Below are 27,407 nucleotides of genomic sequence, written 5' to 3'. Positions count from 1 at the left end.
CTGAGTCAACAGATGGGGACGTTTGTAAGATAACAACTATCTGCACGACATTTCGACGACGTTTGCAGCAGCACGGACTATCAGCTCGTAGACCATGGCTGCGGCTACCCTTGAGGCTGCATCACAAACAGGAGCCCCTGCGATGGTGTACTCAACGACGAAGCTGGGTGCACGAATGGCAAAACGTCAATTTTTCGGATGAATACAGGTTCTGTTTCCAGCATCATGATGGCCGCATCCATGTTTGGTGATATTGCGGTAAACGCACATTGGAAGCGTGTTTTCGTCTTCGCCTCACTGGCGTATCACCTGGCGTGATGGTATAGGGTGCCATTGGTTACACGTCTCGGTCACCTCTTGTTCGCATTGACGCCCCTTTGAGCAGCGGACATTACATTTCAGATGTGTTACGACCCGGGCTCTACCCTTCATTCGATCCCTGCGAAACCCTACATTTCAACAGGATAATGCACGATCGCATTTTTCAGGTTCTGTATGGGCCTTTCTGGATACAGAAAATGTTCGACTGCTGCCCTGGCCAGCACATTCTCCAGATCTCTCACCAATTGAAAACGACTGGTCAATTGTGGCCGAGCAACTGCCTCGTCACAATACTTCAGTCACTACTCTTGATGAACTGTGGTATCGTGTTGAAGGTGCATGGGCAGCTGTATCGGTACACGCCATCCAAGCTCTGTTTGACTCAATGCCCAGGCGTATCAAGGACGTTATTATGGCCAGAGGTGGTTGTTGCGGTTTTTGATTTCTAAGGTCTATGGCACCCAAATTGCGTGAAAATGTAATCACATATCAGTTCCAGTATAATATATTTGTCCAATGAATATCCGTTTATCATCTGCATTTCAACTTGGTGTAGCAATTTTAGTGCGCAGTAGTGTAAAAGGAACCTGTACAAACATAAACGTAACTGTACTGCGCCGGTCGCACGTGTTCGTGTAGTAATATACTTGTCTTCCCGTATAAAACTATGGCTTATTCCTCTTTCTGTTTTCTGCTATTTTTAAATCCTCAGTTCTAGGCGCTACAGTCTAGAACCGAGCGACCGCTACGGTCGAGGGTTCGAATCTTGCCTCGGGCATGGATATGTGTGATGTTCTAGGCGACTGATGACCTTAGAAGTTAAGTCGCATAGTGCTCAGAGCCATTTGAACCATTTTTTTTTAAATCCTCGTTAGTTGTAGGGTAAACGCTTATCTATCCTTTTTGTGGTTTTTATCTAAATATTTACCCGGTCTTTCCTACTGATTTGACGTCCTTATTGCCCAAACTTCTTTATTCTGTTCGTGTCAGGCAAGAATAGATCCTCGTAAGAATGGAGCAAATACTTTTGGAAAATAAATACTGCATGTATCAATTGAAAAATAGGGAAATATGCCGATGCACAGAAGCATGTAGTTCGTCCGCATAAGAACTCTCGAAAGAGACTGGAACAGGTAGGAATATTAGTACTGCAAGAAAAATTACAAGAAAAGATTTTGGTAAAAACGTAATTTATTTACAACAAACTTAGGTAACATAGTCCAAAGGTTTTGATGGCAGACAACGAAAGAATTATCAGTACTGTACGGAAGTTAACTTAGAGGAGCTTTTCTGTGAATTCGGGCCTGAATGTTCCGCCGCCAAGAGAGAAGAACGTGGAACGGAGGATTGTTTAGACATGTGGAGCCACGAAGGGACGAGCAGCAGGCAGCGACAGCAGGGCTGGCGGCAGCTGCCACGCGCCGGCGCTAGACGCGTCACTGCGACCTCCTCTTGCCGAAGCGGAAGTGTCCGTAGTCGTCGAAGCGGGGGGCCACGGGGACGGGGGCGGCGGCGGCGGCTGCGGCGGGGGCGGCGGCGGGCTGCCGCTTGCCGAAGCGCATGTGGCCGTAGTCGTCGCTGGCGAGCTGCCTCTTGGAGGCCGCCTCCAGCAGGTCGTCGACGAGCGCGGGGTCGTCGTAGGGGGCGGACAGCAGCAGCTCCTCGAGGCGGCGCGCGCCCCCGGGGGCGGCGGCGCCGGAGGCGGAGGGGGCGGCGCCGCTCAGCCACGCTCCCACTGCCACGGCCACCATCAGAAGCACGGCGCGGCCGCTCATCTCGCCTGCGACACACCGGATCGACACCTCGGTAACGCAGCTCAGCAGCCGCTAGCACGTCTACAATTGCAAGCGCACCGGAATCATTGTGACCGCTACCCAATGCGAGACCGAATGCCGCCTGGTCGAGTTGCAAGTAAAGAAAGTATGCAGGGCTTTCCAGAAGGAATGGTCTGTATTCTAGGACATGGCTCAGAAGATAATCATGTTGTTGTTGTGGTCTTCAGTCCGGAGACTGGTATGATGCAGCTCTCCATGCTACTCTATCCTGTGCGAGCTTCTTCATCTCCCAGTACCTACTCCAACCTACATCCTCCTGAATCTGCTTAGTGTATTCATCTCTTGGTCTCCCTCTACGATTTTTACCCTCCAGACTGCCCTCCAATACTAAATTGGTGATCCCTTGATGTCTCAGTATATGCGCTACCAACCGATCCCTTTTTCTAGTCGAGTTGTGCCATAAATTTCTCTTCTCTCCAATTCTGTTAAATACCTCCTCATTAGTTATGTGATCTACCCATCTAATCTTCATCCTTCGTCTGTAGCACCACATTTCGAAAGCTTCTATTCTCTTCTTGTCTAAACTATTTATCGTCCTTGTTTCACTTCCATACATGGCTACACTCCATACAAATACCTTCAGAAACAACTTCCTGACACTTAAATCTATACTCGATGTTAACAAATTTCTCTTCTTCAGAAACGCCTTCCTTGCCATTGCCAGTCTACCTTTTATATCCTCTCTACTTTGACCATCATGAGTTATTTTGCTTCCCAAATAGCAAAACTCCTTTACTACTTTAAGTGTCTCATTTCCTAATCTAATTCCCGCAGCATCACCCGATTTAATTTGACTACTTTCCATTATCCTCGTTTTGCTTTTGTTGATGTTCATCTTATATCCTCCTTTCAAGACACTATCCATTCCGTTCAGCTGCTCTTCCAGGTCCTTTGCTGTCTCTGACAGAATTACAATGTCATTAACAAACCTCAATGTCTTTATTTCTTCTCCAGGGATTTTAATTCCTACTAAGCTATAATCATAGCGGACCCAAAAGATAAATTACAGAAAACAATTTAGTTGCTGCACGAGGTGGCCAATGATTATAATATGACAATATCTAAAGTAAAATCAAGATAATGGCATTCCATGCTAAGGGGCATTTAAGAGGAAAAATAATAACTGATGTTAACAAATAGATACTTTTAAATTCGCGAGATGCGATGTCTCATATACCGAACATTATGATCAAGAATACATACAGCAAGATTTCAAGCAGTTGGTAGCTACTATAAATCGCACTCTCCTCTAAAAAGTTAGAAAGGAGACAGTACTAAAAGTTTGTAGTGCGGTGGGAGTGCCAGTTCTGATGTATCGGTCAGAGACTTGGACTCTAACCGCCAGTCTAGGGAGGAGGATTGAGACAGCAGGGATGAGACCCTTAATATATCTAGTTCATTACAAACTCATAGATCGGATGAAAAATAGTGAAATAAGGAATGAACTGGGTGTCAAACACCTACTATAGAAAAGAGAGTAGTCCAGAAAAAACTGTCATGAACACAATCAAAGGATGGTTCAAATGGTTCTGAGCACTATGCGACTTAACTTCTGAGGTCATCAGTCGCCTAGAACTTAGAACTACTTAAACCTAACTAATCTAAGGACATCACACACATCCATGCCCGAGGCAGGATTCGAACCTGCGACCGTTGCGGTCGCTCGGTTCCAGACTGTAGCGCATAGAACCGCACGGTCACTCCGGCCGGCTTCAAAGGTTGTCTGAAGAATGAATACCTACAATAATATGCAAATATACATCTCAAGGAAAAAGGTGTGTGGGGCGTCCTAGGAAGAGATGGAAATATCAGATACAATCTGCTTGAAATTGGAACAGGGAAGGCGCCTAGACCAAAACTGTATATGATAATAATGATGAAAAGAACGATTGTTCGCAGCAAAAAACGTCAAGTAAATATGGGTTCTAAGATACACACCTTAAAAGCTATGAGCACATCTTGAAACCAATCTCTTCTACTACAAGCTCTTTGCTTTCTGTATTCAACATCAGTATCAGCATCAATACTCCGCAAGCCACCTGATACTGTGTGGCAGTGTGTACTTCTGCTACCAATAACCGATCCCCCTTCACTGTTCCACTCACGTAAGGCGCTTGGGAAGAATGATTGTCGATAAGCCTCTGTATTCAAATTTCTCGAATTCCCTCGTCGTGGTCATTTCGTGAGATGTATATGGCAGGAAGTAATATGTTGTCTCACTCTCCCCGGAAAGTATTCTCTTGAAATTTGAATAGCAAACGTCTCCACGACGCATAACTTCTCTCTTTTGTAGCATCTATCACTGTTACACTCCTCTGTAAAGCTCTCACGCCAACTAACGCATCCAGTGATGAAATGCGCCACTCTTTTGAGAGGTGATAATATGGACCAAAGCAAGAAAAGAATTTCCAGTAAACGTGGGCTCTGAAATGCGTATGTTAAGAGCTACGAGCACTTGTTCAGTATAACAGATGTGTTTCGCAGTACCGAAGAAGAAAATCTGCTCATAGCTCTTGTTTTGGTCCATACTATCTCTTGGTTAGGAACTGAGAATTCCCTGAAACAGATGAAAAGTGCGAATGCGGCTGGAGTAGATGAGCTGACAGCAAATATGATTATATCCGCAGGAATCCATGTTATTCAATGGTTACACCGGGTGCTGGGGGGTGATATGGAAAGAAAACAAAGTGCCAGATGAATGGAAAAAAGGAATTACAAGACTATTATTCAAGAAAGGTAGTAGAATGAAATGCACCAACTACCGAGGCACCACACTGCCTTAATATAATGGAAAAGGTCATAGAAAAAAGATTGTGGAAAATTCTAGAACACCAATTAGAGGAACAACAGTATGGGTTCAGAAGTAATAGGGGAACAATAGATCTCATTTTCTCCCTTCGTCAGTTAATGGAGAAGCATTGGGTAGTAATATTCGTGGATGTGGAAAAAGTATATGACAGTGTACCAAGGGGTAAAATCTGGGAATGCTTGGGAAAACATAATGTTCCTGATTCATTAATTAAAAAGGTCCAGATGCTGTACGATGATTGTGAGAGTACTGTGCAAGTAGGAGGTGCAAGATAAAAATGGTTTAAGCCAAAGAGAGTCGTTCAGCAAGGCAGTTCGCTCTCCCCTTTACTCTTCATTACACTTTTCCATTTGGGGAGAGACGGAAATAGTGGTTCAGAGGAGACTAGATTACTGGAACACAGAATTAAAAAAAAAAATCAAGTTAACTTTGAGTAGGAACAAGACAATGGCAATGAAGATGATCAGGACACCCACACCTTGTCACATCATATTGGAGAGACGGAAATGGAGATTCAGAGGAGACTAGATTACTGGAACACAATTTTTTTTAAAAAAAGTTCAATTTAACTGTGAGTAGGGACAAGGCACTGGCGATGAAGATGAGCAGGACAGCCACACCTTGCCACATCATACTGGAGGGGGAGAAGGATGAATGTGTGCTAAGCTTCAATTATCTGGGTAGCATCATATCACGCAATGGAAGTTCCAAACTAGAAGTCTTAAAAACAATAACAAAAGGCTCTAGCTTCTTCCACCAAGTACGAAATTTAATCTGGGACGAGGAAGTCCCTCAAAGAGCCAAACAGACCATGTATAAAACTGCCAATCATGATGTATAGTCTAGAAGCCCGTGTCATAAATAAGAGAGATTATGACGAGGTCCCATACTCCGAGGAGCGTAAGGGACGAAGCGGGAGACCCGCATCGCTGTACTAGGCAAGGTCCTAGTGGAGGTGGTTTGCTATTGCCTTCCTCCGACCGTAATGGGGATGAATAATGATGATGATGAAGACGACACAACAACATCCTGTCATCACGAGGCAGGAAAAATCTCTGACCCCGCCGGGAATCGAACTCGGAACCCCGTGAGCAAGAATCCTACCGCAAGACCACGAGCTGCGGACAATAAGAGAGAAGAGGTCAGCTCTACAAAAACCTAGGAGAGACTGAGTCAGGAATGAATATGTCAGGAGAGACCTGCAGGTGACATTGACTACACAGGAGAGGATGAGTGCTTTGAGACTCTAGTGGTTCAGTCATGTGAAGCGAATGCACCCGACTCGAACTACACGCCAGTATTTGGAGATGTAGGTACCAGGAAGAAGACTAATTGGGCGGCCTAGAAAGAGATGGACAGACCAGGTTAAAGAAGATCGCAAGAAGACAGGAGTAACATGGGATGTAGTGGAGAGGTCAAAGCTATACCAGGACGGAAACCAATGGAGGCATATTGTTCACAAAGTTCATACCCTGCTCGCTGGAAGAAAATCCTGATGATGATATCACTTCTCAAAATATGGAAAGCACAGTATCGAAGATGAAGAAGTCCTCATAGCTCTTAAAGTATTCATTGTAGAGCCCATGTTTACTAGAATTTGCTTCGGATGATCGTTCCCATTATATCCCCGAATATTGAGCATTCCTCCTGGGACACTCTGCAAGCGGAGCACGGACTAATGGAATCAGTCTACCCACGATACGGACCACTAAAGGGGGAAGTCCACGACATAATTGTGTTTTAAAACGGGTAGATTGTTATGGCCCCTTGCCTGCGAACAAACACCTGGGAAAGGCGAAATTGGTCTCCTGTTCGCGGGCTACCTACGTGTGCATCTATGAAAAGTGGTTGAAGGATGGTGAAACCACAAGTAGCCGAAAAGGTGTTGGACGTCCACTTCTGATCACAGAACGTGGTGGTCGAAGACTTTTCCGCTCTAAAAGTCAGAGTTGGCGGCGATCAATGGCAGATCTAACGACAGAGTACAATGCTGGTGTAGGCACAAGCGTCTCGGAGCACACTGTCGAGCACCTATTGTTGAACGTGCGACTCTACCGCAGACGACGCCTACGTGTTCCCATGGTGAACCAACGATAACAATTACGATTGCAGTGTGCAGGGGATCAGCGAGATGCGCCGCAGATCAATGGGAACGTGTCGTCTGGTCGGATGAATCACGCTGCATGTTACACCATGTCTATCGTCAAGATACGCCGTCACCCTGATCGAATCATGCTCCGCGCCACGGATGCAAGCGGTGGGGGGCGGTACTATTCTGTGGAGGACGTTCATCTGGGCTTAAAAGGGACCTGTTGTAGTAATCGAAGGCATCGTGACAGCTGTGGACCGCGTCAACATTGCTCTGGACCACCTGCATTCTTTTATGCTTGATGTATTCCCAACCAACGATGGAATCGGCCAGTCCTGTCACAGAGCCAGAATCGTGGTACAGTGGCTTGAGGAGCATAGTAGTGAAGTCACTTCGATGACTTGGCTACCCAGTTCGGCTCATCCGAACTCTGGGGAATCTACCTGGGACGCTATCTGGCGCGAACTCAGCGCGCACAAACCACGGGCCCGTAAATTACAGGAATAGCGTGGCCTGTGTGTAGACATCTGCTGCCACACATCTCCGGGAACGCAGCAAGGACTTACCGAATCTGTGCCACGTAGAATCGCTGCTGTATTACCTTCCAAAAGCAACCATTCGGCAATGTCTTATTGAAACACGACGCATCACCTAGGAAAGGATTTCCGGGTCAGCACTGACACTAAACAAGCCAGCCTACCCAGCAGTCTAGTATCAACAGATACTGTAGTCTCAGGCGATCCTCGCGTCGCAACAAATGGTTCGAATGGCTCTGATTACTATGGGACTTAAATTCTGAGGTCATCAGTCGCCTTGAACTTAGAACTACTTAAAACTAACTAACCTAAGGACATGACACACATCCATGCCCGAGGCAGGACTCGAACCTGCGACCGTAGCGGTCGCCTGGTTCCATACTGTAGCGCCTAGAACCGCTCGGCCACCCAGGCCGGCTTCGCGTCGTAACAGGAACATTTCACACGCACTGAACTCTGCCTCAGACGAGACTTAAAAATCTAGAGGACGGAGGTAAAGTATCGTTGTGCAGTTCTCCAGCCTCTGAATTAACAACCCTTTGAAGTAACCATCCCCAGAAGTAACAAATATGACGTCCGACAGTATGTGTTAATAGTACGTTTTTACCGTATTGTGTTCAACTCACTCAAAGTTCCTTTTTGTTCAAAAAATGGTCCAAATGGCTCTGAGCACTATGGGACTTAACTTCTGAGGTCATCAGTCCCCTAGAACTTAGAACTACTTAAACCTAACTAACCTAAGGACAGCACGCACATCCATGCCCGAGGCAGGATTCGAACCTGCGACCGTAGCGGTCGCTCAGTTCCAGACTGTAGTGCCTAGACCCGCTCTTCCTTTTTGTCGCAGTCCAGATGAATGCCTGTGTTACTTTAGAATTTGTGCCAGACTTTCGAGGTTGTGAGAGGCATACATGAAGTTAGTCCATGTAGACATAAATCATTACAAGGCGTGGTCTTAAATGCGGCTTGCACAGCACGCTTTTGTTTATGGTCATTCAGGATAGTTTCCAGCATGGTAGAATGGTCCCGGGACGTTAACTAGCGACTCCTAGATAACTTTCCTTCAAGTTGTAGGTTTTTGTAATATTCTAGACACTAGAGCGTCCCACGTTGTTGCAGCCAGTCATCAGAAAGAGAGAGCGTGTTGTCGTGCCGACCTTGGCCGTGTCTGAAAGCCAGTAGCAGGCAGAAGCGGACTTCCCGCAGTTTGCTGAATCACGCTCAGAAATGCCACAGCACATCACCTTGAACTGCCTTCTGTTTCCCACCGATGTCTCAACAGGCAGCACGCGTTTCGGCGGGCGATGATGGTGCAGAAACTAAATTCATTTGCATCACTACATACGTTAATCTGGCACACGACAGTTAGGGAAAAGAATGATAGGATGAATTTCAGGTTTTCACGAAAGTGGTTTTCCAGACGTCGGAAACAGAGGTTTTCTTTCTGGAAGGACAGTGGGAAGTCACTTGTCGGGAGATCTCCCCGACCGTAGCGTCGTATTTCATTGAAATACGTTTGCACGTTAATGCGTTCTAGCATCCGACCGTCTCACTGGTAAGAGTATGACAAACACTAGGCCTGTTCCGTTAGCCTTCCAAAGTCCATGCTCGTAAGACGCGAATGCCATGACTCACTGGGAGCCCCACCAGTTAATCATGTAACGACGTTTCTGTTGTACCTGATGAAGCGAGGAATTTTTCTGGCAGCGTTGTGACCTCATTTAATAATGAATCGATTGGGAACTCGAGAAGATTGTAGATAGGAATGAAAGTGATTAGAGACACGTTGTGTGCCAGTATTTTTGGGTGATAACTTTCTTTCAGCTAAACCTTAGTATAAACTTAGTAACGTTTTTAAGTTGAATGCAAACTTCATGTGGTTAAGGATAAACGGAAGAGCAATAGAAGAATGGGAGATAATTTAGGGTTTGGATTTATTATTATTCGAAGTGACTTAAGCAGAGGAGATAAAAAGGGCAGTGTAGAAGAGATGACAATACACTACTGGCCATTAAAATTGCTACACCACGAAGATGATGTGCTACAGACGCGAAATTTAACCGACAGGAAGAAGATGCTGTGATATGCAAAAGATTAGCTTTTCAGAGCATTCACACAAGGTTGGCGCCGGTGGCGACACCTACAACGTGCTGACATGAGGAAAATTTACAACCTATTTCTCATACACAAACAGAAGTTTCACCGGCGTTGCATGGTGAAACGTTCTTGTGATGCCTCCTGTAAGGAGGAGAAATGCGTACTAGCACGTTTCCGACTTTGATACAGGTCGGATTGTATCCTATCGCGATTGCGGTTTATCGTATCGCGACATTGCTGCTCGCGTTGGTCGAGATCCAATGACTGTTAGTAGAGTATGGACTCGGTGGGTTCAGAAGGGTAATACGGAACGCCGTGACGGATCCCAACGGCCTCGTATCACTAGTAGTCGAGATGACGGGCATCTTATCCGTTTGGCTGTAACGGATCTTGCAGCCACGTATCAATCCCTGAGTCAACAGATGGAGACGTTTGCAAAACAACAACCATCTGCACGAACAGTTCGACGATGTTTGCACCAGCATGGACTATCAGCTCGGAGACCATGGCTGCGGTTACCCTTGACGCTGCATCACAGACAGGAGCGCCTGCGATGGTGTACTCAACGACGAACCTGGGTGCACGAATGGCAAACCGTCATTTTTTCGGATGAATCCAGGTTCTGTTTCCAGCATCATGATGGTCGCATCCGTGTTTGGCGATATCGCGGTGAACGCACATTGGAAGCGTGTATCCGTTATCCCCATACTGGCGTATCACCCGGCGTGATGGTATGGGGGTGCCATTGGTTACACGTCTCGGTCACCTCTTGTTCGCATTGACGCCACTTTGAACAGTGGACGTTACATTTCAGATGCGTTACGACCCGTCGCTCTACCCTTCATTCGATCCCTGCGAAATCCTACATTTCAGTAGGATAATGCACGACTGCATGTTGCAGGTCCTGTATGGGCCCTTCAGGATACAGAAAATGTTTGACTGATGCCCTGGCCAGCACATTCTCCAGATCTCTCACCAATTGAAAACGTATGGCCAATGGTGGCCGAGCAACTGGCTCGTCACAATACGCCAGTCACTACTCTCGATGAACTGGGTATCGTGATGAAGCTGCATGATGAAGCTGCATGGGCAGCTGTACCTGTACACACCATCCAAGCTCTGTTTGACTCAATGCCCAGGCGTATCAAGGCCGTTATTACGGCCAGAGGTGGTTGTTCTGGGTACTGGTTTCTCAGGATCTAAGCACCCAAATTGCGTGAAAATGTAATCACATGTCAGTTCTAGTATAATATATTTGTACAATGAATACCCGTTTATCATCTGCATTATTTCTCGGTGTAGGAATTTTAATGGCCAGTAGTGTATTTGAAATGCTGCAGAATTAAGTCAGAAATCCGAAGTACGTAAGAGCATAAGTGAGAAAAGGCACTTGTAGGAACACGTCATGGACTCTGAACTGGTAAGAAGTGTAACCAGCACCATTTATAGCGAAATCTCAGAACTATTCCGCCGTTTGGTGCTATTCTCCACCCCCACCCCCACCCCCCCCCCTCCTGAGCTTAGGTGCTGGGTTGACTCCGACACAGCCGGTAGCGAGCCTACGGGAAAAGAAAGGCATCTGGTCGCAAAATTGAATTAAAATTAATTACCAAATTGTGGGTGGTGGACTGCTTACAATTAGCAGACTGCACTGCGGGCGGAACAAGAACTTGAAGGGAAAAAATTCTGTACGTGTAGTTCTTGTCCGCGCCGTAGAATTTTCGACGAAAGTAAGGATGAAATCGTAACACGTGTTTTGTGTTAATGTGTACTTTAATTATCAAACGCAGAGCAGTGCTGAGGCTACAGAACAGGTACGAGTAAATCCCAAGTTTGGGCTGTCGCTAGAGGCTGCATGCCGGATGCGCCAGCTACGTAATCGCTTCGCGCCGTTCCTCCCTTTCCTTTTCGATGCCGCCGTAGTTCTCACCGTCGCCCGGCCCTGGACTTTTACAGGCTTCTTGGATTCCTTTCGACACGAGCTTTCTTCCGACTTACGTTTTCTATAATTCCGAGTATATTTACGTCTCGTGTGCCACGACATCTTTGATTATCTTTTAATTTTCAGCTTAATACCGATTTTCACTTATACTCCGGCGAATATTTTTATTGCCTTACTTTGAGTACTATGTGTGCTCCGCAAGCTCTTCGCAATGACATCCAAATCAACGTCCTATCTAAACGCGTTTCCCACGCTACACCAATTACACGTTTTCACGAAAGTGGTTTTACAGACGTCGGAAGAGAGGTTTACGTACTGCAAAGACAGTGGAAAATTGCCTGTAGGGAGATCTTATCAACCGCAGCGTCGTATTCCATTTAAAAACGATTTCTTATTAATGCTTTCTGAAATCCGTCCGTCTCGCAGGTAAGGGTATCGCGAAAGACTTGGCCTGTGTCGTAAGGCTTCCAGTCAAATTTATAACTTTACCCACAGTCAATTCGTAGCAATCACGCGCATGTGGCCACATTAGTACGACAACCTCACAGGCAAAAAAGTGTACGACAAACACGTACAGATATTATCTTCCAGCTGTAGGCTCAACCACTGTTCGCCTATCATTAGTGTCGCGGTGATCATCAATTCTAATCCGACAGTATTTTGTCACACAAAAAAGTTCACCTGACGAGCGAATAGTCGTTTACACGTCCGAATAAATGTAGATGATGAAGCTTTGAGATAAGGGTAAGCCTAGGAGTCAAAATTCACTTGTATGATTGTAGTTAAGATCACTTTAACCTGCCTTTTGAATATAAAAATGTTTTAAACGACAAACTCTCCGCCGATTCTAGCAAAATAATTCTCCACAAAGCCAGATGGGACCGGTGTTTAAGGTACCAAAGGATACACAATCGGCAAATCCTCGTCCATCACACAGATTTCGTTCTTCTGCGGTTTCCTTAAATCGATTGAGGGAATACCGGGCTGGTTTCTGTGAAAAGAAGACGGCCTATTCCCTTGCCCATTCTTGTCCTGTTCGAGCAGTCCCTGGTGACAGTCACCGATGGGATGTTAAATGGCTCTGAGCACTATGGGACTTAACTTCTGAGGTCATCAGTCCCTTAGAACTTAGAACTACTTAAACCTAACTAACCTAAGGACATCAGACACACCCATGCCCGAGGCAGGATTCGAACCTGCGACCGTAGCGATCGCGCGGTTCCAGAATGTAGCGCCTAGAGTTGCTCGGCCACTGCGGCCGGCGGGATGTTGAAACACTAATCCTTCAGATCGCGAAACATATCCACGAGGCGTTATGTTAACAACTGTAGTGGAATGGACCTGTGCCGGGTAGTGCAGGAGTCCCTTCCAGACGTCGCCGGTATTGCCGCTACGGCGACAGCGGAACTGCTGATTAGGTTGCTCTTCCTACCGAGGCCAGGGAAGTTGAGTTATCTCCACTGTGTCTGTCCAAACGTCGACCGCAGTGGGTGATAGGCCGAGCCTATAGCTCTGTGTGTGCCACGCTGAGGGCAGCACCGTGTCCCGTTATTTCGGGAGCAAAATAACGGACCTCTTCGTACATAAAAAGTGGAACACTGCGTAATCTACCACAGTTCATATTATTGTACTTTTCTGAGAATCAATACAAAACAATAATAAGCAAAGAACCTTGTCGGTATTGCGCTTCGAACAGTTCTGTACTAAATTTTGGTTTAAAAAATCGATTTTTTTAAAAACTGCATTTTTGGACCCATAAAATTGTTTAGAATCCACCCCTGAAACGGTTTTTCTGAATACGGAACGGAAATGTTTGTTATTCGCGGTTGAACAAAAAAAAATGCACCTTCCTGAAATCGGTCTTTTTCACGCACCAATTTTTTTGCTTTCGGAGGACAAATTATTATACCGGTGCTTGGGAGAAACACACAAAATTCAAATGAAACTTTGAACGCGTGTGTCTGGAAGTTAGCTCCCAAGCATTTACATTCTATATGTTTACAAGGTGGTATCTGTTCTTTCGGACATGTCCGAAAGAACAGATACCATCTTAGTAAATATATAGTTAAGGCTCACCGGCCACTTGACCATCTTCTTCTTCTGTGCGAATGCACAAACAGAGCCCGAACTCTTACGGGAATCGGCAACGCGCCGCGAGTAATGAGTAGAAGGGGCGGGGGAACTACGAATGTAGTGCGGGACAATACGTTGAGAATGTGGGTTTCGCAGGAGGCGTGCCAGAGATAAATCCCTGCAGTCGCGCTATCCTCTGTGTCCTCGGTGGCTCAGATGGATAGCCGGCACGAAATCTCAGCGTATTCCGTCAGAGGGTTAGCTACCCTCTGTAATAAAAAAAACTCAGTGAATGGATCAACGAACAACCTGAAGGAATGTCATGAGACGTCTGCCCCAAACATATACAACGAACAAATTAAAACAAAATGAGATCAACAATGAATTTAAAAAAAAAAAGATGGATAGAGCGTCTGCCATGTAAGCAGGAGATCCCGGGTTCGAGTCCCGAGGCCACACATTTTCATCTGTCCCCGTTGACGTATGTCAACGCCTGTAAGCAGCTAAGGGTGTTCATTTCATTGTAATTTCATTTGCATTCTGGTGCCGAAGACTGCGATTTTCCTGGCAGTGAGCAGCTTCAACGAAGGGTATTCAGCAATTCTGAAGACCATGACAACGATGGACGTCACCCTAGGACTCTATTCGACGCCGTTTCGCCAAGCATTCGGACGAACACTGGATTCGAGCGGCCGAAAACCGCTGTCACCGGCTGTACGAGCGGCTCTGGAGCAGCCCAGGATGGGCCAGATCGAGAAGAACGCCCTCTGTGAGGAAGAGGAAATGTAGCTCATCCGCGAAAGAGATAGCTTACAGGACACTCTATGAATTGATTCTTGAGTATTGTTCGTGAGAGCAGGAGCCTTATCATGTAATATTAATAGAGGCGACAGAGAAAATCTAAAGAAGAGTGGCTCCTTTCGTCACAGGTTCACGAACGGAACAGGGAGCAGAGGAGATGAGTGTGGTACTGGAAGTACCTTTCGCTAAATCCCATAGGATGGCTTGCGGAGTGTAGATGTACACTCCTGGAAATTGAAATAAGAACACCGTGAATTCATTGTCCCAGGAAGGGGAAACTTTATTGGCACATTCCTGGGGTCAGATACATCACATGATCACACTGACAGAACCACAGGCACATAGACACAGGCAACAGAGCATGCACAATGTCGGCACTAGTACAGTGTATATCCACCTTTCGCAGCAATGCAGGCTGCTATTCTCCCATGGAGACGATCGTAGAGATGCTGGATGTAGTCCTGTGGAACGGCTTGCCATGCCATTTCCACCTGGCGCCTCAGTTGGACCAGCGTTCGTGCTGGACGTGCAGACCGCGTGAGATGACGCTTCATCCAGTCCCAAACATGCTCAATGGGGGACAGATCCGGAGATCTTGCTGGTCAGGGTAGTTGACTTACACCTTCTAGAGCACGTTGGGTGGCACGGGATACGTGCTGACGTGCATTGTCCTGTTGCAACAGCAAGTTCCCTTGCCGGTCTAGGAATGGTAGAACGATGGGTTCGATGACGGTTTGGATGTACCGTGCACTATTCAGTGTCCCCTCGACGATCACCAGAGGTGTACGGCCAGTGTAGGAGATCGCTCCCCACACCGTGATGCCGGGTGTTGGCCCTGTGTGCCTCGGTCGTATGCAGTCCTGATTGTGGCGCTCACCTGCACGGCGCCAAACACGCATACGACCATCATTGGCACCAAGGCAGAAGCGACTCTCATCGCTGAAGACGACACGTCTCCATTCGTCCCTCCATTCACGCCTGTCGCGACACCACTGGAGGCGGGCTGCACGATGTTGGGGCGTGAGCGGAAGACGGCCTAACGGTGTGCGGGACCGTAGCCCAGCTTCATGGAGACGGTTGCGAATGGTCCTCGCCGATACCCCAGGAGCAACAGTGTCCCTAATTTGCTGGGAAGTGGCGGTGCGGTCCCCTACGGCACTGCGTAGGATCCTACGGTCTTGGCGTGCATCCGTGCGTCGCTGCGGTCCGGTCCCAGGTCGACGGCCACGTGCACCTTCCGCCGACCACTGGCGACAACATCGATGTACTGTGGAGACCTCACGCCCCACGTGTTGAGCAATTCGGCGGAACGTCCACCCGGCCTCCCGCATGCCCACTATACGCCCTCGCTCAAAGTCCGTCAACTGCACATACGGTTCACGTGCACGCTGTCGCAGCATGCTACCAGTGTTAAAGACTGCGATGGAGCTCCGTATGCCACGGCAAACTGGCTGACACTGACGGCGGCGGTGCACAAATGCTGCGCAGCTAGCGCCATTCGACGGCCAACTCCGCGGTTCCTGGTGTGTCCGCTGTGCCGTACGTGTGATCATTGCTTGTACAGCCCTCTCGCAGTGTCCGGAGCAAGTATGGTGGGTCTGACACACCGGTGTCAATGTGTTCTTTTTTCCATTTCCAGGAGTGTAGGTGCGGATGTGTTGGTACAGTTGCCATCGGTTACCTGGCAGAAATGCGGGACTGTTCCTTCACGATGGTCCCCTGCAGTTTTTCCTCTGCGTCTAACCTAGGTGTCACCCATACACACTCATTATGCCAGACGCTGCTTTGAATGCCGTAGTTTTTTAATGGGCACTACGCTGCAGCAAGAAAGTTCTAGAGCTCAAGACCGACTGCATCACGCACTGTATTTCGGGTTTTGACTGCGCAGCCTCCAAGACGATCTATTTTCACCGACTTTCGACGGAGAGATAAATTCGGTTTCTTGACGCATTGGCACTCTTGATTCGGTGCGGCACTTCTTGCCCTGCTGAGCCTCTTCGCCAGAAGTCTCCACAAGCTGACGAGACCGCAAAATTCTACTCACTCCATACAACACAACGGCCTGCATTTACTGCGTCTGCGAACATGACAGCTGCGGGATATTCAGTATGGACAGTCCGCAACAGGCTTGTTCATACATGCACTATAGCCAAGAAATGGAGCTATACCTGTCAGCATCCCCATACTGCGGACTAGCTGCGATCTAAAGATCTTTTAGTAGATGGGAATATCGCGGCAAACAGCTACCAAGAACAGCTCTTGTCGTGTCTGGCAGTTTGGCTTTGATTCAAGCTATCTCTACAGCGTGGAGAGGGCTATAAACACCGGCTTACCAAACTTGGACAGCTTAATTATCTTCAGAGCAGTAACGTCAGCTACTCAGATCCATCTTCATCGTCGTGAATTGAAGAGAATGTTGCTACAGTACCGAAGCCATTGATTGTAGAGTCAGAGAGGAACGGAATACTTAGGCCCGTCTGCATCTATAATCAAAACCAGTCTGCAAGGCCACATAAAGTGAAGAAGCTTATTTATTTCTGGAAATGATATTCCTTTAACGGGTAGCAAATGACACTTCGTATCTCCTGTGACAAAAGTGGCATATTTCGCTACTTAAATAGCATTATCTGAGGCGATGAACCAGAAAGCAGTGATGTACCCAGCGTTTATCAAGGGTAGAATGACTCGTCCCATTGTTTGAATAAGGCACATTAGCCTGTCAAAATATAACGGTCCAGTCGATCTGCTCGCATGTTCAGTATAGCGCAGAGCACTGGCTTGCGAGATAGGGAGGTGGACCAACCTCGGATCTAATTCGCGTGCATAAATAATGACCAGTGTACTGATACACCAGACAGTCTGAGAGTGTTTCAGTCGATTTCCCACAACCGCGAAAGCAAATACAGGCTGACTCCCTCCCTACGCCTCAGAAGTACAACCCACGAACAGTTACAACACGAAAGAACACAGAACAAAAAGAGCGCTACTAGCAGTTAGTAAACGGCAAGGTATTAGGAATGTTCCGGTTACTAGAACCAGTATCAGCGCGTAAAAATAAGCTAATGTTATCAGGTAATTGATCCCATTCTTTCCACCTCCATAGAGGCGCAGTCGTATCAACGAACATTGCTACTACTCGGAGGACATAGAGTATTTAGCTGTATGACGAACGGGTGAAAAATTACCGTCTGAGACAAAAATGCCGTTCGTATCAACGTATTTTTATTTTTGTGCATGGGGAACAAAACGTAAGTAAAATGCCGACTTATTCCCCAAAGTAGTTATTGTTGATACAACATTTTACGATAGATGTTTAGTAAAATATTGTTCGGAACTAGAATTCCTTACCGTCATAGTTTTGGCTGTTTATCGCTAACGGAAATTCATTCGAAATTTATGATGGTTTATAAGGAGTCTACTGCCACCCTAAAAGAATGCAAGCGTATCTGCGCGGACGAGGCGAGGGGCCAACATGAAGAAAGCAGTGGCCAGAGACTGATGGCTCTGTACCAAAACCGGGCAGGTCGATTTCATCTGCCACTGCTTTCTAGTATGGAAAGAACTTCTTCTTATCGATTACCTTGTAAAGGGTAGAAAAGTAACTGTCGAATGCTGCGCTAGCCATTTTGGACCAGTCGCATTTTGTAAACCAAGATTTATCAGCAAAATCAGGCTTGGGAATGAAAAATATTTGAGATCTGGAGTACAAATTCATGATTCGCCCGCTCTGTTCAGGACATTTAGCACCCTGTGGCTTTCATCTGTTTCCATATTTAAGAAAATTTGTGGCTGGAAAATGCTTTAAAAAAATGTAAATGTGTGTGAAATATTATGGTACTTAACTGCTAAGGTCATCAGTCCCTTATACACTACTTAACCTAAATTATCCTAAGGACAAACACAGACACCAATGCCCGAGGGAGGACTCGAACCTCCGCCGGGACCAGCTGCACGGTCCTAAGACCGCTCGGCTAATCCCGCTCGGCAAAAATGTTTTATGTCCAATGAAGAGCCTGTAATAGTTTGAGATGGGCACTTTTCACGCTTTTTAAAATGGCGCTTCGGGGATGCAATCTAGCCAATGGTGGAAGTGCGATGAGCATTTTTTTCTTTTTTTTTTCAAAATTAGCTTGTTCTGCGGGAGTAGAATGCACGGTCTGCCTAAGAAGAACGAATGCAATATTATCTGAAAGACACAGGGGATGAATACACAAAAATGGGAAACTTAGTTACTGAGTAGTATTTTCACTATTGGACGGCGCGCACTGAAAGTTTCTCCCGATCGCGTTATGATTTTTCAACCAATACTTAAGTAGACCACGGGATGAAATTTTAGTTTTAGATTACCAGAAAAGCCAGCGAAGAACGACGTGTTAGTGATTAACTGGATGCCAAACTTAATGGAGTTTCTACTGTAATCTTACCCTTTGCGAACTTTCAACTGATGCCTGGAAGAATCACGCCAAGCTGGCTCTAAAGCGTTGAGTGGGAGGAAAGCCTGCACTGATCTTTTGTCTTTTCCTTCTGATTATTTAACTCACCCTTTATAACTTCGTTTGTAATCGTTAACGTACTTGTAATTCTTCAAGAGAATCAAACATTAAACCCGATTTTTCATGGTTTTTCTATACCACTGAAGCCAAACTCCGGGATGGCTTCTTAGAAAGGGTCACGGCCGATTTCTTTTTCTCTGTCCGAGTTTGTGATCTCTCTTTAAAGATCCCCTCGTCGACGAAACATTACACCCTAATTCTTATAGAAAAGTAAATACATATTTTACCTAAAACAATAGCTGGTTTCTATTTTCCGACTGAATTCGTAGTTCGTCAGCTTGTGGGGTGAGACAGTGGTTAAGACACTGGACTCGCTTTTGAACATCCAGGGTTCGGATCCCAAAAGCCCATTTAGGTTTAGGTTTTCCATAGTTTCTTTTAAATCCCTCAAGTTAAATGGCTGGACGAATCATTTGAGAAAGTTACGGCGGTTGCATCCTTCCCCAGTCCGATCTTGAGCCCCGTCTCTAATGGCACTGTCAACGGAATTTTGACTTCTACTACATTCGCTGAATCGCCGTGAAGTGCGTGGCAGAGAATATTTTTTATTGTGCTACTTATTGCGATTTCATCCTGTTCCATTTACTGATAGACCGTAGTATGATGGCTGCCTGTACGCCTCTGAGCGAGCACGTACTTGCCTGATTACATCTGCTTGATCTCTATTGCACAGGTAATAAGAGGGGGGGGGGGGGGGATGAGTTACTGCCCGGAAGGAAGGACCTTGAAGTTTCCTAAGTACGGGCCGTACAAGTGTTTCGTATGCAATCTCTTTTGTAGACCAAATGAAGATTCCCATTATCTTTCTAATGAATCGTACATAGACTTGTTTTCGCTATATCTGAGCCTATGTTGTAATTCCTCGTTATATCTCAATACACTGTTTTTTTCCAAATATTTGAATGACAGCTGACTTAACGTGTAGCTCATGAAATGTTGTCAAAGGGTGCGTCGTTTTTACGTTTCGTAACGAGAACAACGTTGGGTTTCCCTAATCTTTCTCCCACAGTAATTAGCCTACAAATCAATATGTCTTCTAGGAAGCAGCCGAATACCAGGGCTATCTTCCGTCAGTTCGATAAGAAGTTCGTCTCAGATCACCTATCAAGACTGATTTCGTAGACCTGATGGTGCAATAAATACTTTCTGATGACCTTTGAGCACATTTGAAAATAGAGTTCTATCAGTCGGGAGATGAGCGATTCCAAAATTGGTGCAATGGCGCATGAAGAAGTAGTCTAGGTTTTTCAGGTTTATAGCTGGCAGTCCTTTCCACCTAATGTTAGAGGAACTTAGAAAAATTAGAAAATATATTGTATAGGCTAACTAGAATTTTGTTGTAGGATATACACAAATTGAGTAAGTCAAGGAATAACAGTATACTAATTATTTGCGTTGAAGAGCATATGCCAGAAGAGATAAAGAAATGTTATGGATTAGGATGTAAAGTTATAAACGATGACTTACAGTGCGGAAATATTAAAAGCACAGTGTTACAAATAAGAAAAAGTTTGCTTGGGGAAAAGAAACGTTCTACTGGTATCAAATAATGAAGACGTATGGAAGACAGGAGTTAGATAATTGACGCATTAGAAGAAAAGCGATATTAGAAAGTATGACTAGAGGAAAGTCTGCGAAAATTACAACTGAATGTATTTGAAATGTTGTAGAACGGTGATAAAACTCAAGATGGACAAAATACGATAAGACAAATTGTTAAACAGGATAGCCGGCCGCTGTGGACGAGCGGTTCTAGGCGCTACAGTCTGGACCCGCGCGACCGCTGCGGTCGCAGGTTCGAATCCTGCCTCGGGCATGGATGTCTGTGATGTTCTTAGGTTAGTTAGGTTTTTAGTAGTTCTTAGTTCTAAGGGACTGATGACCTCAGAAGTTAGGTCCCATAGTGCTCACAGCCATTGAACAGGATAAGTGGGGAAAGTTAAATGAAGGAAAATCTGACTAGTCGAAAGGATGGACTGAAATCTAGTTATCTAGGATCAGTCAGTTTCTTAATGTAGGAAGCAGTGAATGTGTGAAATATAGGGGATGTCTGGAATACGTAGCCTGCAAGCGGGCCTCGTAAGCGGTCAGTTTTTCAGTGCACAATCTATGAGCGAAACGAGCCATTTCGAAAGTACGCATGAGTCCAAGGTAACCGCACATTGACACTTTACAGCGATGTGAAGATAACGTTCATTTTGACTTTAGGGACGGTAGAGGCACCGGAGAGGCACTTCTGGCGTTGCGCCTGATAACGGAACCAACAGTTAAGCGTAAAATTGTGCAAGGTATTCGAAATTCTCAGAAAAGTAAGTGTAAGCTATAGCGAAAGTCAGATACTTCTAAATAACTATAAGAACCAACAAGGAACAATTAGAATGGAAGTACAAGAATGACGTGCTCGGATTGAAAAGGGTGTAAGGTAGGGATGCAATTTTTCTCCCCTACTATTCAGGCTATACACCGAAGAAGCAATGACAAGAATATAAGATATGTAGAGGAGTCGGATTTAAATTCAGTGTGAAAGAATATCAATAATAAGATTCCATGATGACTTCACTGTTCTCGATGAAATCGAGGGAGCATTACGAGGCATACTGAATGGTATGAGCAGTCTACTGTGGATTGATAGATAGACTAAAGTAATGAGGAGTAGCAGAGATTAGATTAGTGAGAAACTTAACGTCAAAATAGGGTAATACTTAGTAAGTGAAGCAAAGGAATTCTGCTATCTTGAAAGCAAAACTCAACAACGGCTGTGAAAGTGATGTGTTGAGGCCACGAGCCTCAATACCGCATGGAAATGACGCCATTAACTGACGGATGACAGGGCTCGGCTGTGGCCAGAACGTTGGAGCTTTCCTTGTTTCCACGGAAGTAAAATAGCGTATGATGGATGAAGCACGTGCTACATCAATAGCAGACTGGCCTTAATTTGAGAAACAAAATTTTTGAAAACGTTCGCTTGGAACGCTGCTGTGTACGGTAATGAATCTTGGACTGAAGCGAAACACGAAAAGAAGAGAAACTAAGCGTTTGAGATATGCTGCTATAGAGGTATGTTGCAAATTAGGTGGACCAGTATGATAAAAAATGAGGTTCTCTCCAGCGTAAGTGACAAATGAGGAGGTTCTCCCCAGAATCTGTGACGAAAGAAGTATTTGGAGAACTCGGACAAGAAAAAGGGGCAGGATGATTGGACATACGCTAACTCCTCAGTGATGGATGTGTAGAGGGTAAAATTACAGGGTAAGACAGAAATTGGAATATTTCGAACAAATAGTGGAGGACGTTTGGTGGAATTGCTACGCTGAGGTGAAGTCGTGACGCGCCACATCAACCCAGTCTGAAGAATGACGATAAAAGAAAAGTGTAGATGAAGTTTCCTGAAGCAAAGTAAGCAGAAGTGTCCGTCTCCCTTAAGCGGCACTTCCCCCCCGCGAGTGGGCTTACCTTTGGCTGCGGTAGAGTGCGGAGAGGGTGTCGGAGGCGGAGAGGCTGCAGACGCCGGGGTGTGTCTGCCACCACAGGCGCGGGGCGTCGCTTTTATAGTCGGCGCCGGCCGCCCCCAGGGGAGGGGGCGTGTCCACCGCGCGCCGACAGCCAATCGTCGCCGCCCCCGAATGCCGGAAAATAGCTTAATCTCGCATTCACCGCAGACGCGCCGACATTATTATTTAGGGGGCTAAAAAATTCTTCGTAGGCGGCGCCTGGGGGATGTAGCCGGCGCTTATTTTTCGGACGTCGGCGTGAATAGCTCCGCTGCGCAATCATTCACGAAGGCCTCTCGTCCGACGCTTGCTGCCCGGTGCGTTTAAGCCGGGAAGTCCGTAATCAAAGAACACAACTTTATTCTAGCTGATCGCGGCGGAAACCGACGGCGAAAACAATTTCTCGGAAAAAATCCCGGTGCTTAGGACCTAATCGGCTCTGCCTTACCGAGAGCGCGCTGTTATGTTGTGAAGGTTGCCACAGTATTTCACAAAAATGGCTCACTTCTGCCTTTGTAGAACGGCACTGTCGTAATTACATGCACACCAAAGAAAAAAAGTATGTAGTCATATTGCGAACTCTTGCCCTTTTGACATTGTCCTTGGCAGAAGTGTTAACGTCCGCGAAGACAAAATAAGAGAAATTAGGGCTCGTACGGAGCCGTATATACTGTCGTTTTTCTCATGCTCCCCTTGTGAGTGGAACAGGGAAGGGAGTGACTAGTAGTGGTACAAGGTGTCCTCCGCCATGTACCGTTTGGTGACTTGCAGAGTACGTATATATGTGTAGATGCAGATGGAGAAGCCACAGATTCGAAGGAGGAAACACACAGAATCCGCTCGAATTCGAAGCCGGCAACTTCCTGTGTAATATGAGTCATTACCTCAGGTTAGAACTACATGTGCAGCCAGCGGGCAACTATTTAGTTTTTCAAGGAAAGGGATTAGTGTGAGATTGTTCTAGATGATTACTCTGCAATTCACAATTAAGTGCCTGGCAGAGGGTTCATCGAACCACCTTCAAGCTATTTCTCTACCATTCCGCTCTCGAACGGTGCGCTCTGATTTCTCTTATTTTATGATGATGGTCATTCCTCCTTACATAGGTGGACACCAAAAGAATATTTTCGCAATCGGAGCAGAAAGTTGGTGATTGAAATTTGACTGGAAGGTCGTGCGGCAGTGTTTGCCACTTCAGTTCGCACGTCATGTCCGTAGCACTCTGCCCCACATTTGGCGATAATTCAAAACGAGCTGCCGTTCTTTGAACATATACGACGCCCCATCTGATGCGCACACCAATACTCCGGAGGAGGGCGGACAGTCGTCGTGTAAGCAGTAGACCTTCTGCACTTTCAATGTGTTGTGCCAATAAATCGCAGTCTTTGGTCTACTTTGCTCACATCATTATCTACGCGATCGTTCCAATTTAAGTTATTCGTAATTGTATTCCTAAGTATTTAGTTTAATTTACAGCCTTTAGATTTGTGTTACTGATCGTGTAGCCGAAATTTAGCGGACTACTTTAAGTACTTATGTCGATGGATGACTTCAAACTTTTGATTATGCAGAGTCAATTGCCACTTTTCCACCATACAGACAAGCCTAAATCATTTTTCAATTCGTTTTGATCCTCTGATGTCTTTAAAAGACGGTAAAAACTGCATCATATGCAAACAATCTAAGAGGGCTGCTCACATTGTCTCCTATGTCGTTTACTTAGATCAGGAACTGTAATAGGCCTGTAACACTTCCTTGCGGAACGTTAGCTCTCACTTCTGTTTTACTCGATGACTTTCCGTCAATTATTACGAACTTTGCCCTTTCTGACAGGAAATTATGAATCCAGTCGCACAGCTTAAGTGATACTCCGTAGGACTCAGTTTCATAGGACGACACTTATGAGGAAAGCTGTCGAAAGCCATCTGGTAGCCTAAGAATATGGCATCAATTTGACATCCCCCGTTGATAGCACTCACTACTTCGTGAGAATAAAGAGCTAGCTGCGATTCACAAGAACGATATTTTCTGAATTCGTGCTGACAGTTTGTCAGTAAATCGTTTTTTTTCGGGGTAAATCATAATGTTCCAACGCAGTGTCTGTTCTAAAATCCCACTGCAAATCGACGTTAGTGATATGGATCTGTAATTGAGCGAATTTCTCCTGCTTCCTTTCTTGGGTATTGGTGCGACGTGTGCAGCTTTCTAGTCTTTAGATCTAAAAGTCTTTAGACCTGAAAGTCTTCTGTGCAAATTACCTATTGCAATTCGAGCACCGACTCTTGAGGGCAACGTCTGAAATCTTCTATCAACTAATAAAGCCGAACTTTACGATCCAGGTAACGGTACGAAGGGAATCACTGATCATAAGACTTGGCACCGAAGACTGCATGTTTTAAAAGGAGTGTTAACCGTCGAACCTCACACCAGGGTCCTAGGAACCCCAGTGTATATTAAATTGTGTATTACGAAGTGAATGTTCGCTACAATTTATTGAAACTTAGTGTATATTATGTTGGTAATAGTGCCTATATGTATGCGGTGGTAACTCAAACATTTGCATTGTTGTTGCGGTAGTGTCAACATGTAAGGATTGTTGAACGTCCGTGGGGCCATGATATCTCCAGTGTGAGTTCCGTTTAACTCATTTATTCAGACGGTAAATGTATAATTTAGTAGGAAATACAACATGGAAGTACATACACAGTTTGTGCATTACATTTGTATTGCACTGTATGCTATTTCTTCCCAATTTATGCCGAAAAATTCTATTACGAACTATACTTTTTCAGGTAAAATATGCTTTAGTGTGTTAGCCCTTAGTGAAGTCCATGTTGCTGATTTGCGCAGATAGGAAAATTTATAATTTGCCAAGTATACACTGTTGAAATATATATTTTATGTAAATTAAAGCTGCTCGTTACAATGTAGTTCTATTTATTTTATTTTTCAGCTGCAATGAGTAAATGACTCAGAATAGATGAAAATATACAGGGTGTAACAAAAATATACGTCACAACCTGCAGGACACAAACCGGCTGGTGTGGCCGATCGGTTCTAGGCGCGTCAGTCTAGAACCACGTGACCGCTACGGTCGCAGGTTCGAATCCCGCCTCGGGCATGGATGTGAGTGATGTCCTTAGGTTAGTCACTTTTAAGTAGTTTTCAGTTCTAGGGGACTGATGACTCAGAAGTTAAGTCCCATAGTACTCAGAGCCATTTGAACCATTTTTTGCAGGACACATTCCTCACACGTAGACGAAGAAATTATGCAATATGAACATGGATCTGGAAACACTTTGTTTCCAAGTCACAACTCACTTTCTCCAAATAATTAATCATGGCAAACATACAAGAACAGAACGTTAGAATCAACGGGAACTTGCGCTCTTGGTGACGTCTGGCTTCATTGTGCACCGCCAGTCATCAGCAAAAGTTTTCGGTCAATGTTTGGGCCGGCATTGTTGGTGACTGTTTGGGTGTGTCTCACTTTCTTCCACTTAGGTTCTACGGACAAGCATAATTTCGTAGAGAATGTTCTGCTTGATCTGTTAGCAGATATGCCTTTAGATGTGCGACAAAACTTGAACTTCATACACGACGGAACATCCTCTCGGTTTACTGTTAAATGTCCGTCGGATTCTAAATAACAGGTTCGGTGATAGATGGATAGGTAGAGACGGTCCATTTGCCTGACCTCCACGCTCTCCAGACCTACATCCAATGGACTTTTATTTGTGGGAACATTTGAAAGCTCTTGTGTATTCATTGTTTCCAGCCCGTATTATGGAAGGCTGCGAAACCATGAGCAGTATTCCTAGGAAACATCAGCGCGCCCGAGATTAACTACGACGGCGGCGGATGATGCATGTATAAATGCCCACAGAGGACATGCTTAACATCTACTCTGAGAAAGAATTGCATATAGCGTAGGCTAGTGCGTTCTGTTCGTGTGTTCTTCCCATGATTAATGAGTTGGAAAAATGAGTTGTAACATGGAAACAAAGCGTTTCCAGACCCATGCTCATATAACATAATTTCTTCATCTACGTGTGAAGAAGGTGTCCTGCAATTTGTACAGTACATTTATGTTGCACTCTGTATACTATGCACTTATGGAGAGTTGTTGCAGGAAGACGATTCGTTTGGAGGCCCAGATTTGATGAAGATCCTGATTTTGTGGGGAAAATATACCTATACTACAAAGGAATTTGAAGAGAACTCTGGAAGAAATACTGGAAGTAGACACTGTGATTCCAAACAGACCAGAACCTCTAACCAGCAAACTGAGATGTTCGCTATGTTCAAGAAAAAGTGACAGAAGAGCAAAAATCTGTTGCCAGAATTGTAGAGGGCGATCTGTGAGGAACATAGAGCACTAATTTGTGCAGAGTGTGCTCACTGGCAATACAAATAGTGACTGATATTAGTTACAGATTTCTATTTCATTCTGAAGTAGGGCTTACATTAGCTTAATCTTTTTTATGCATTTTTCAACAAATATACTATAATAGTAACTAATTTTGTAAACACCCTATGCCGAAACAGCCTGTAAAAATCAGATATTTCATCATATTATATTACTTTGTACATTCAAGTTCAGACTCACGTTGAATAGATACACGTAATAAAACGAACATAAAAACTAATTTTCAGTGTGATGTTGAAGCGTGATAAGTACCAAATTTGTAAACATCCTTGTTAGTCTTTGTAATAACTCAGTTAAGTCAAGTAAGGCATTCTATTGCATTACACACATTCAAATACAGACATTAAAAAGTACAAAACATTATTTATAAATAATACTATGCACATATTGTTAAGATACTGCGCCACTCATTGTCGTAATAACAAAAAACT

General features: G+C 45.2%; 1 protein-coding gene and 1 long non-coding RNA gene across 2 annotated transcripts; one reads left to right on the top strand and one right to left on the bottom strand.

The window, feature by feature from the left end:
- Positions 1-1,500: 1,500 nt before the first annotated feature.
- On the bottom strand, positions 1,501-12,956 carry LOC126273165 (uncharacterized). The gene is made up of 2 exons (XM_049976639.1): positions 12,783-12,956; positions 1,501-2,101 (listed from the first exon to the last, which is right to left on the bottom strand). The coding sequence occupies exons 1-2, from the start codon at positions 12,790-12,792 to the stop codon at positions 1,758-1,760; spliced, it is 354 nt and encodes a 117-aa protein (XP_049832596.1). The 5' UTR covers positions 12,793-12,956; the 3' UTR covers positions 1,501-1,757.
- On the top strand, positions 2,039-27,407 carry LOC126273166 (uncharacterized). Its single transcript, XR_007549312.1, has 3 exons — positions 2,039-2,127; positions 25,501-25,690; positions 26,680-27,407. It is a non-coding gene; the product is annotated as an uncharacterized LOC126273166 (long non-coding RNA).

Source organism: Schistocerca gregaria, chromosome 5 (genome assembly GCF_023897955.1).
Source record: "Schistocerca gregaria isolate iqSchGreg1 chromosome 5, iqSchGreg1.2, whole genome shotgun sequence".
Lineage (NCBI taxonomy): Eukaryota > Metazoa > Arthropoda > Insecta > Orthoptera > Acrididae > Schistocerca > Schistocerca gregaria.
The sequence above is the reverse complement of the archived record's forward strand: the minus strand, read 5'-3'. Positions and strand labels throughout refer to the sequence as shown.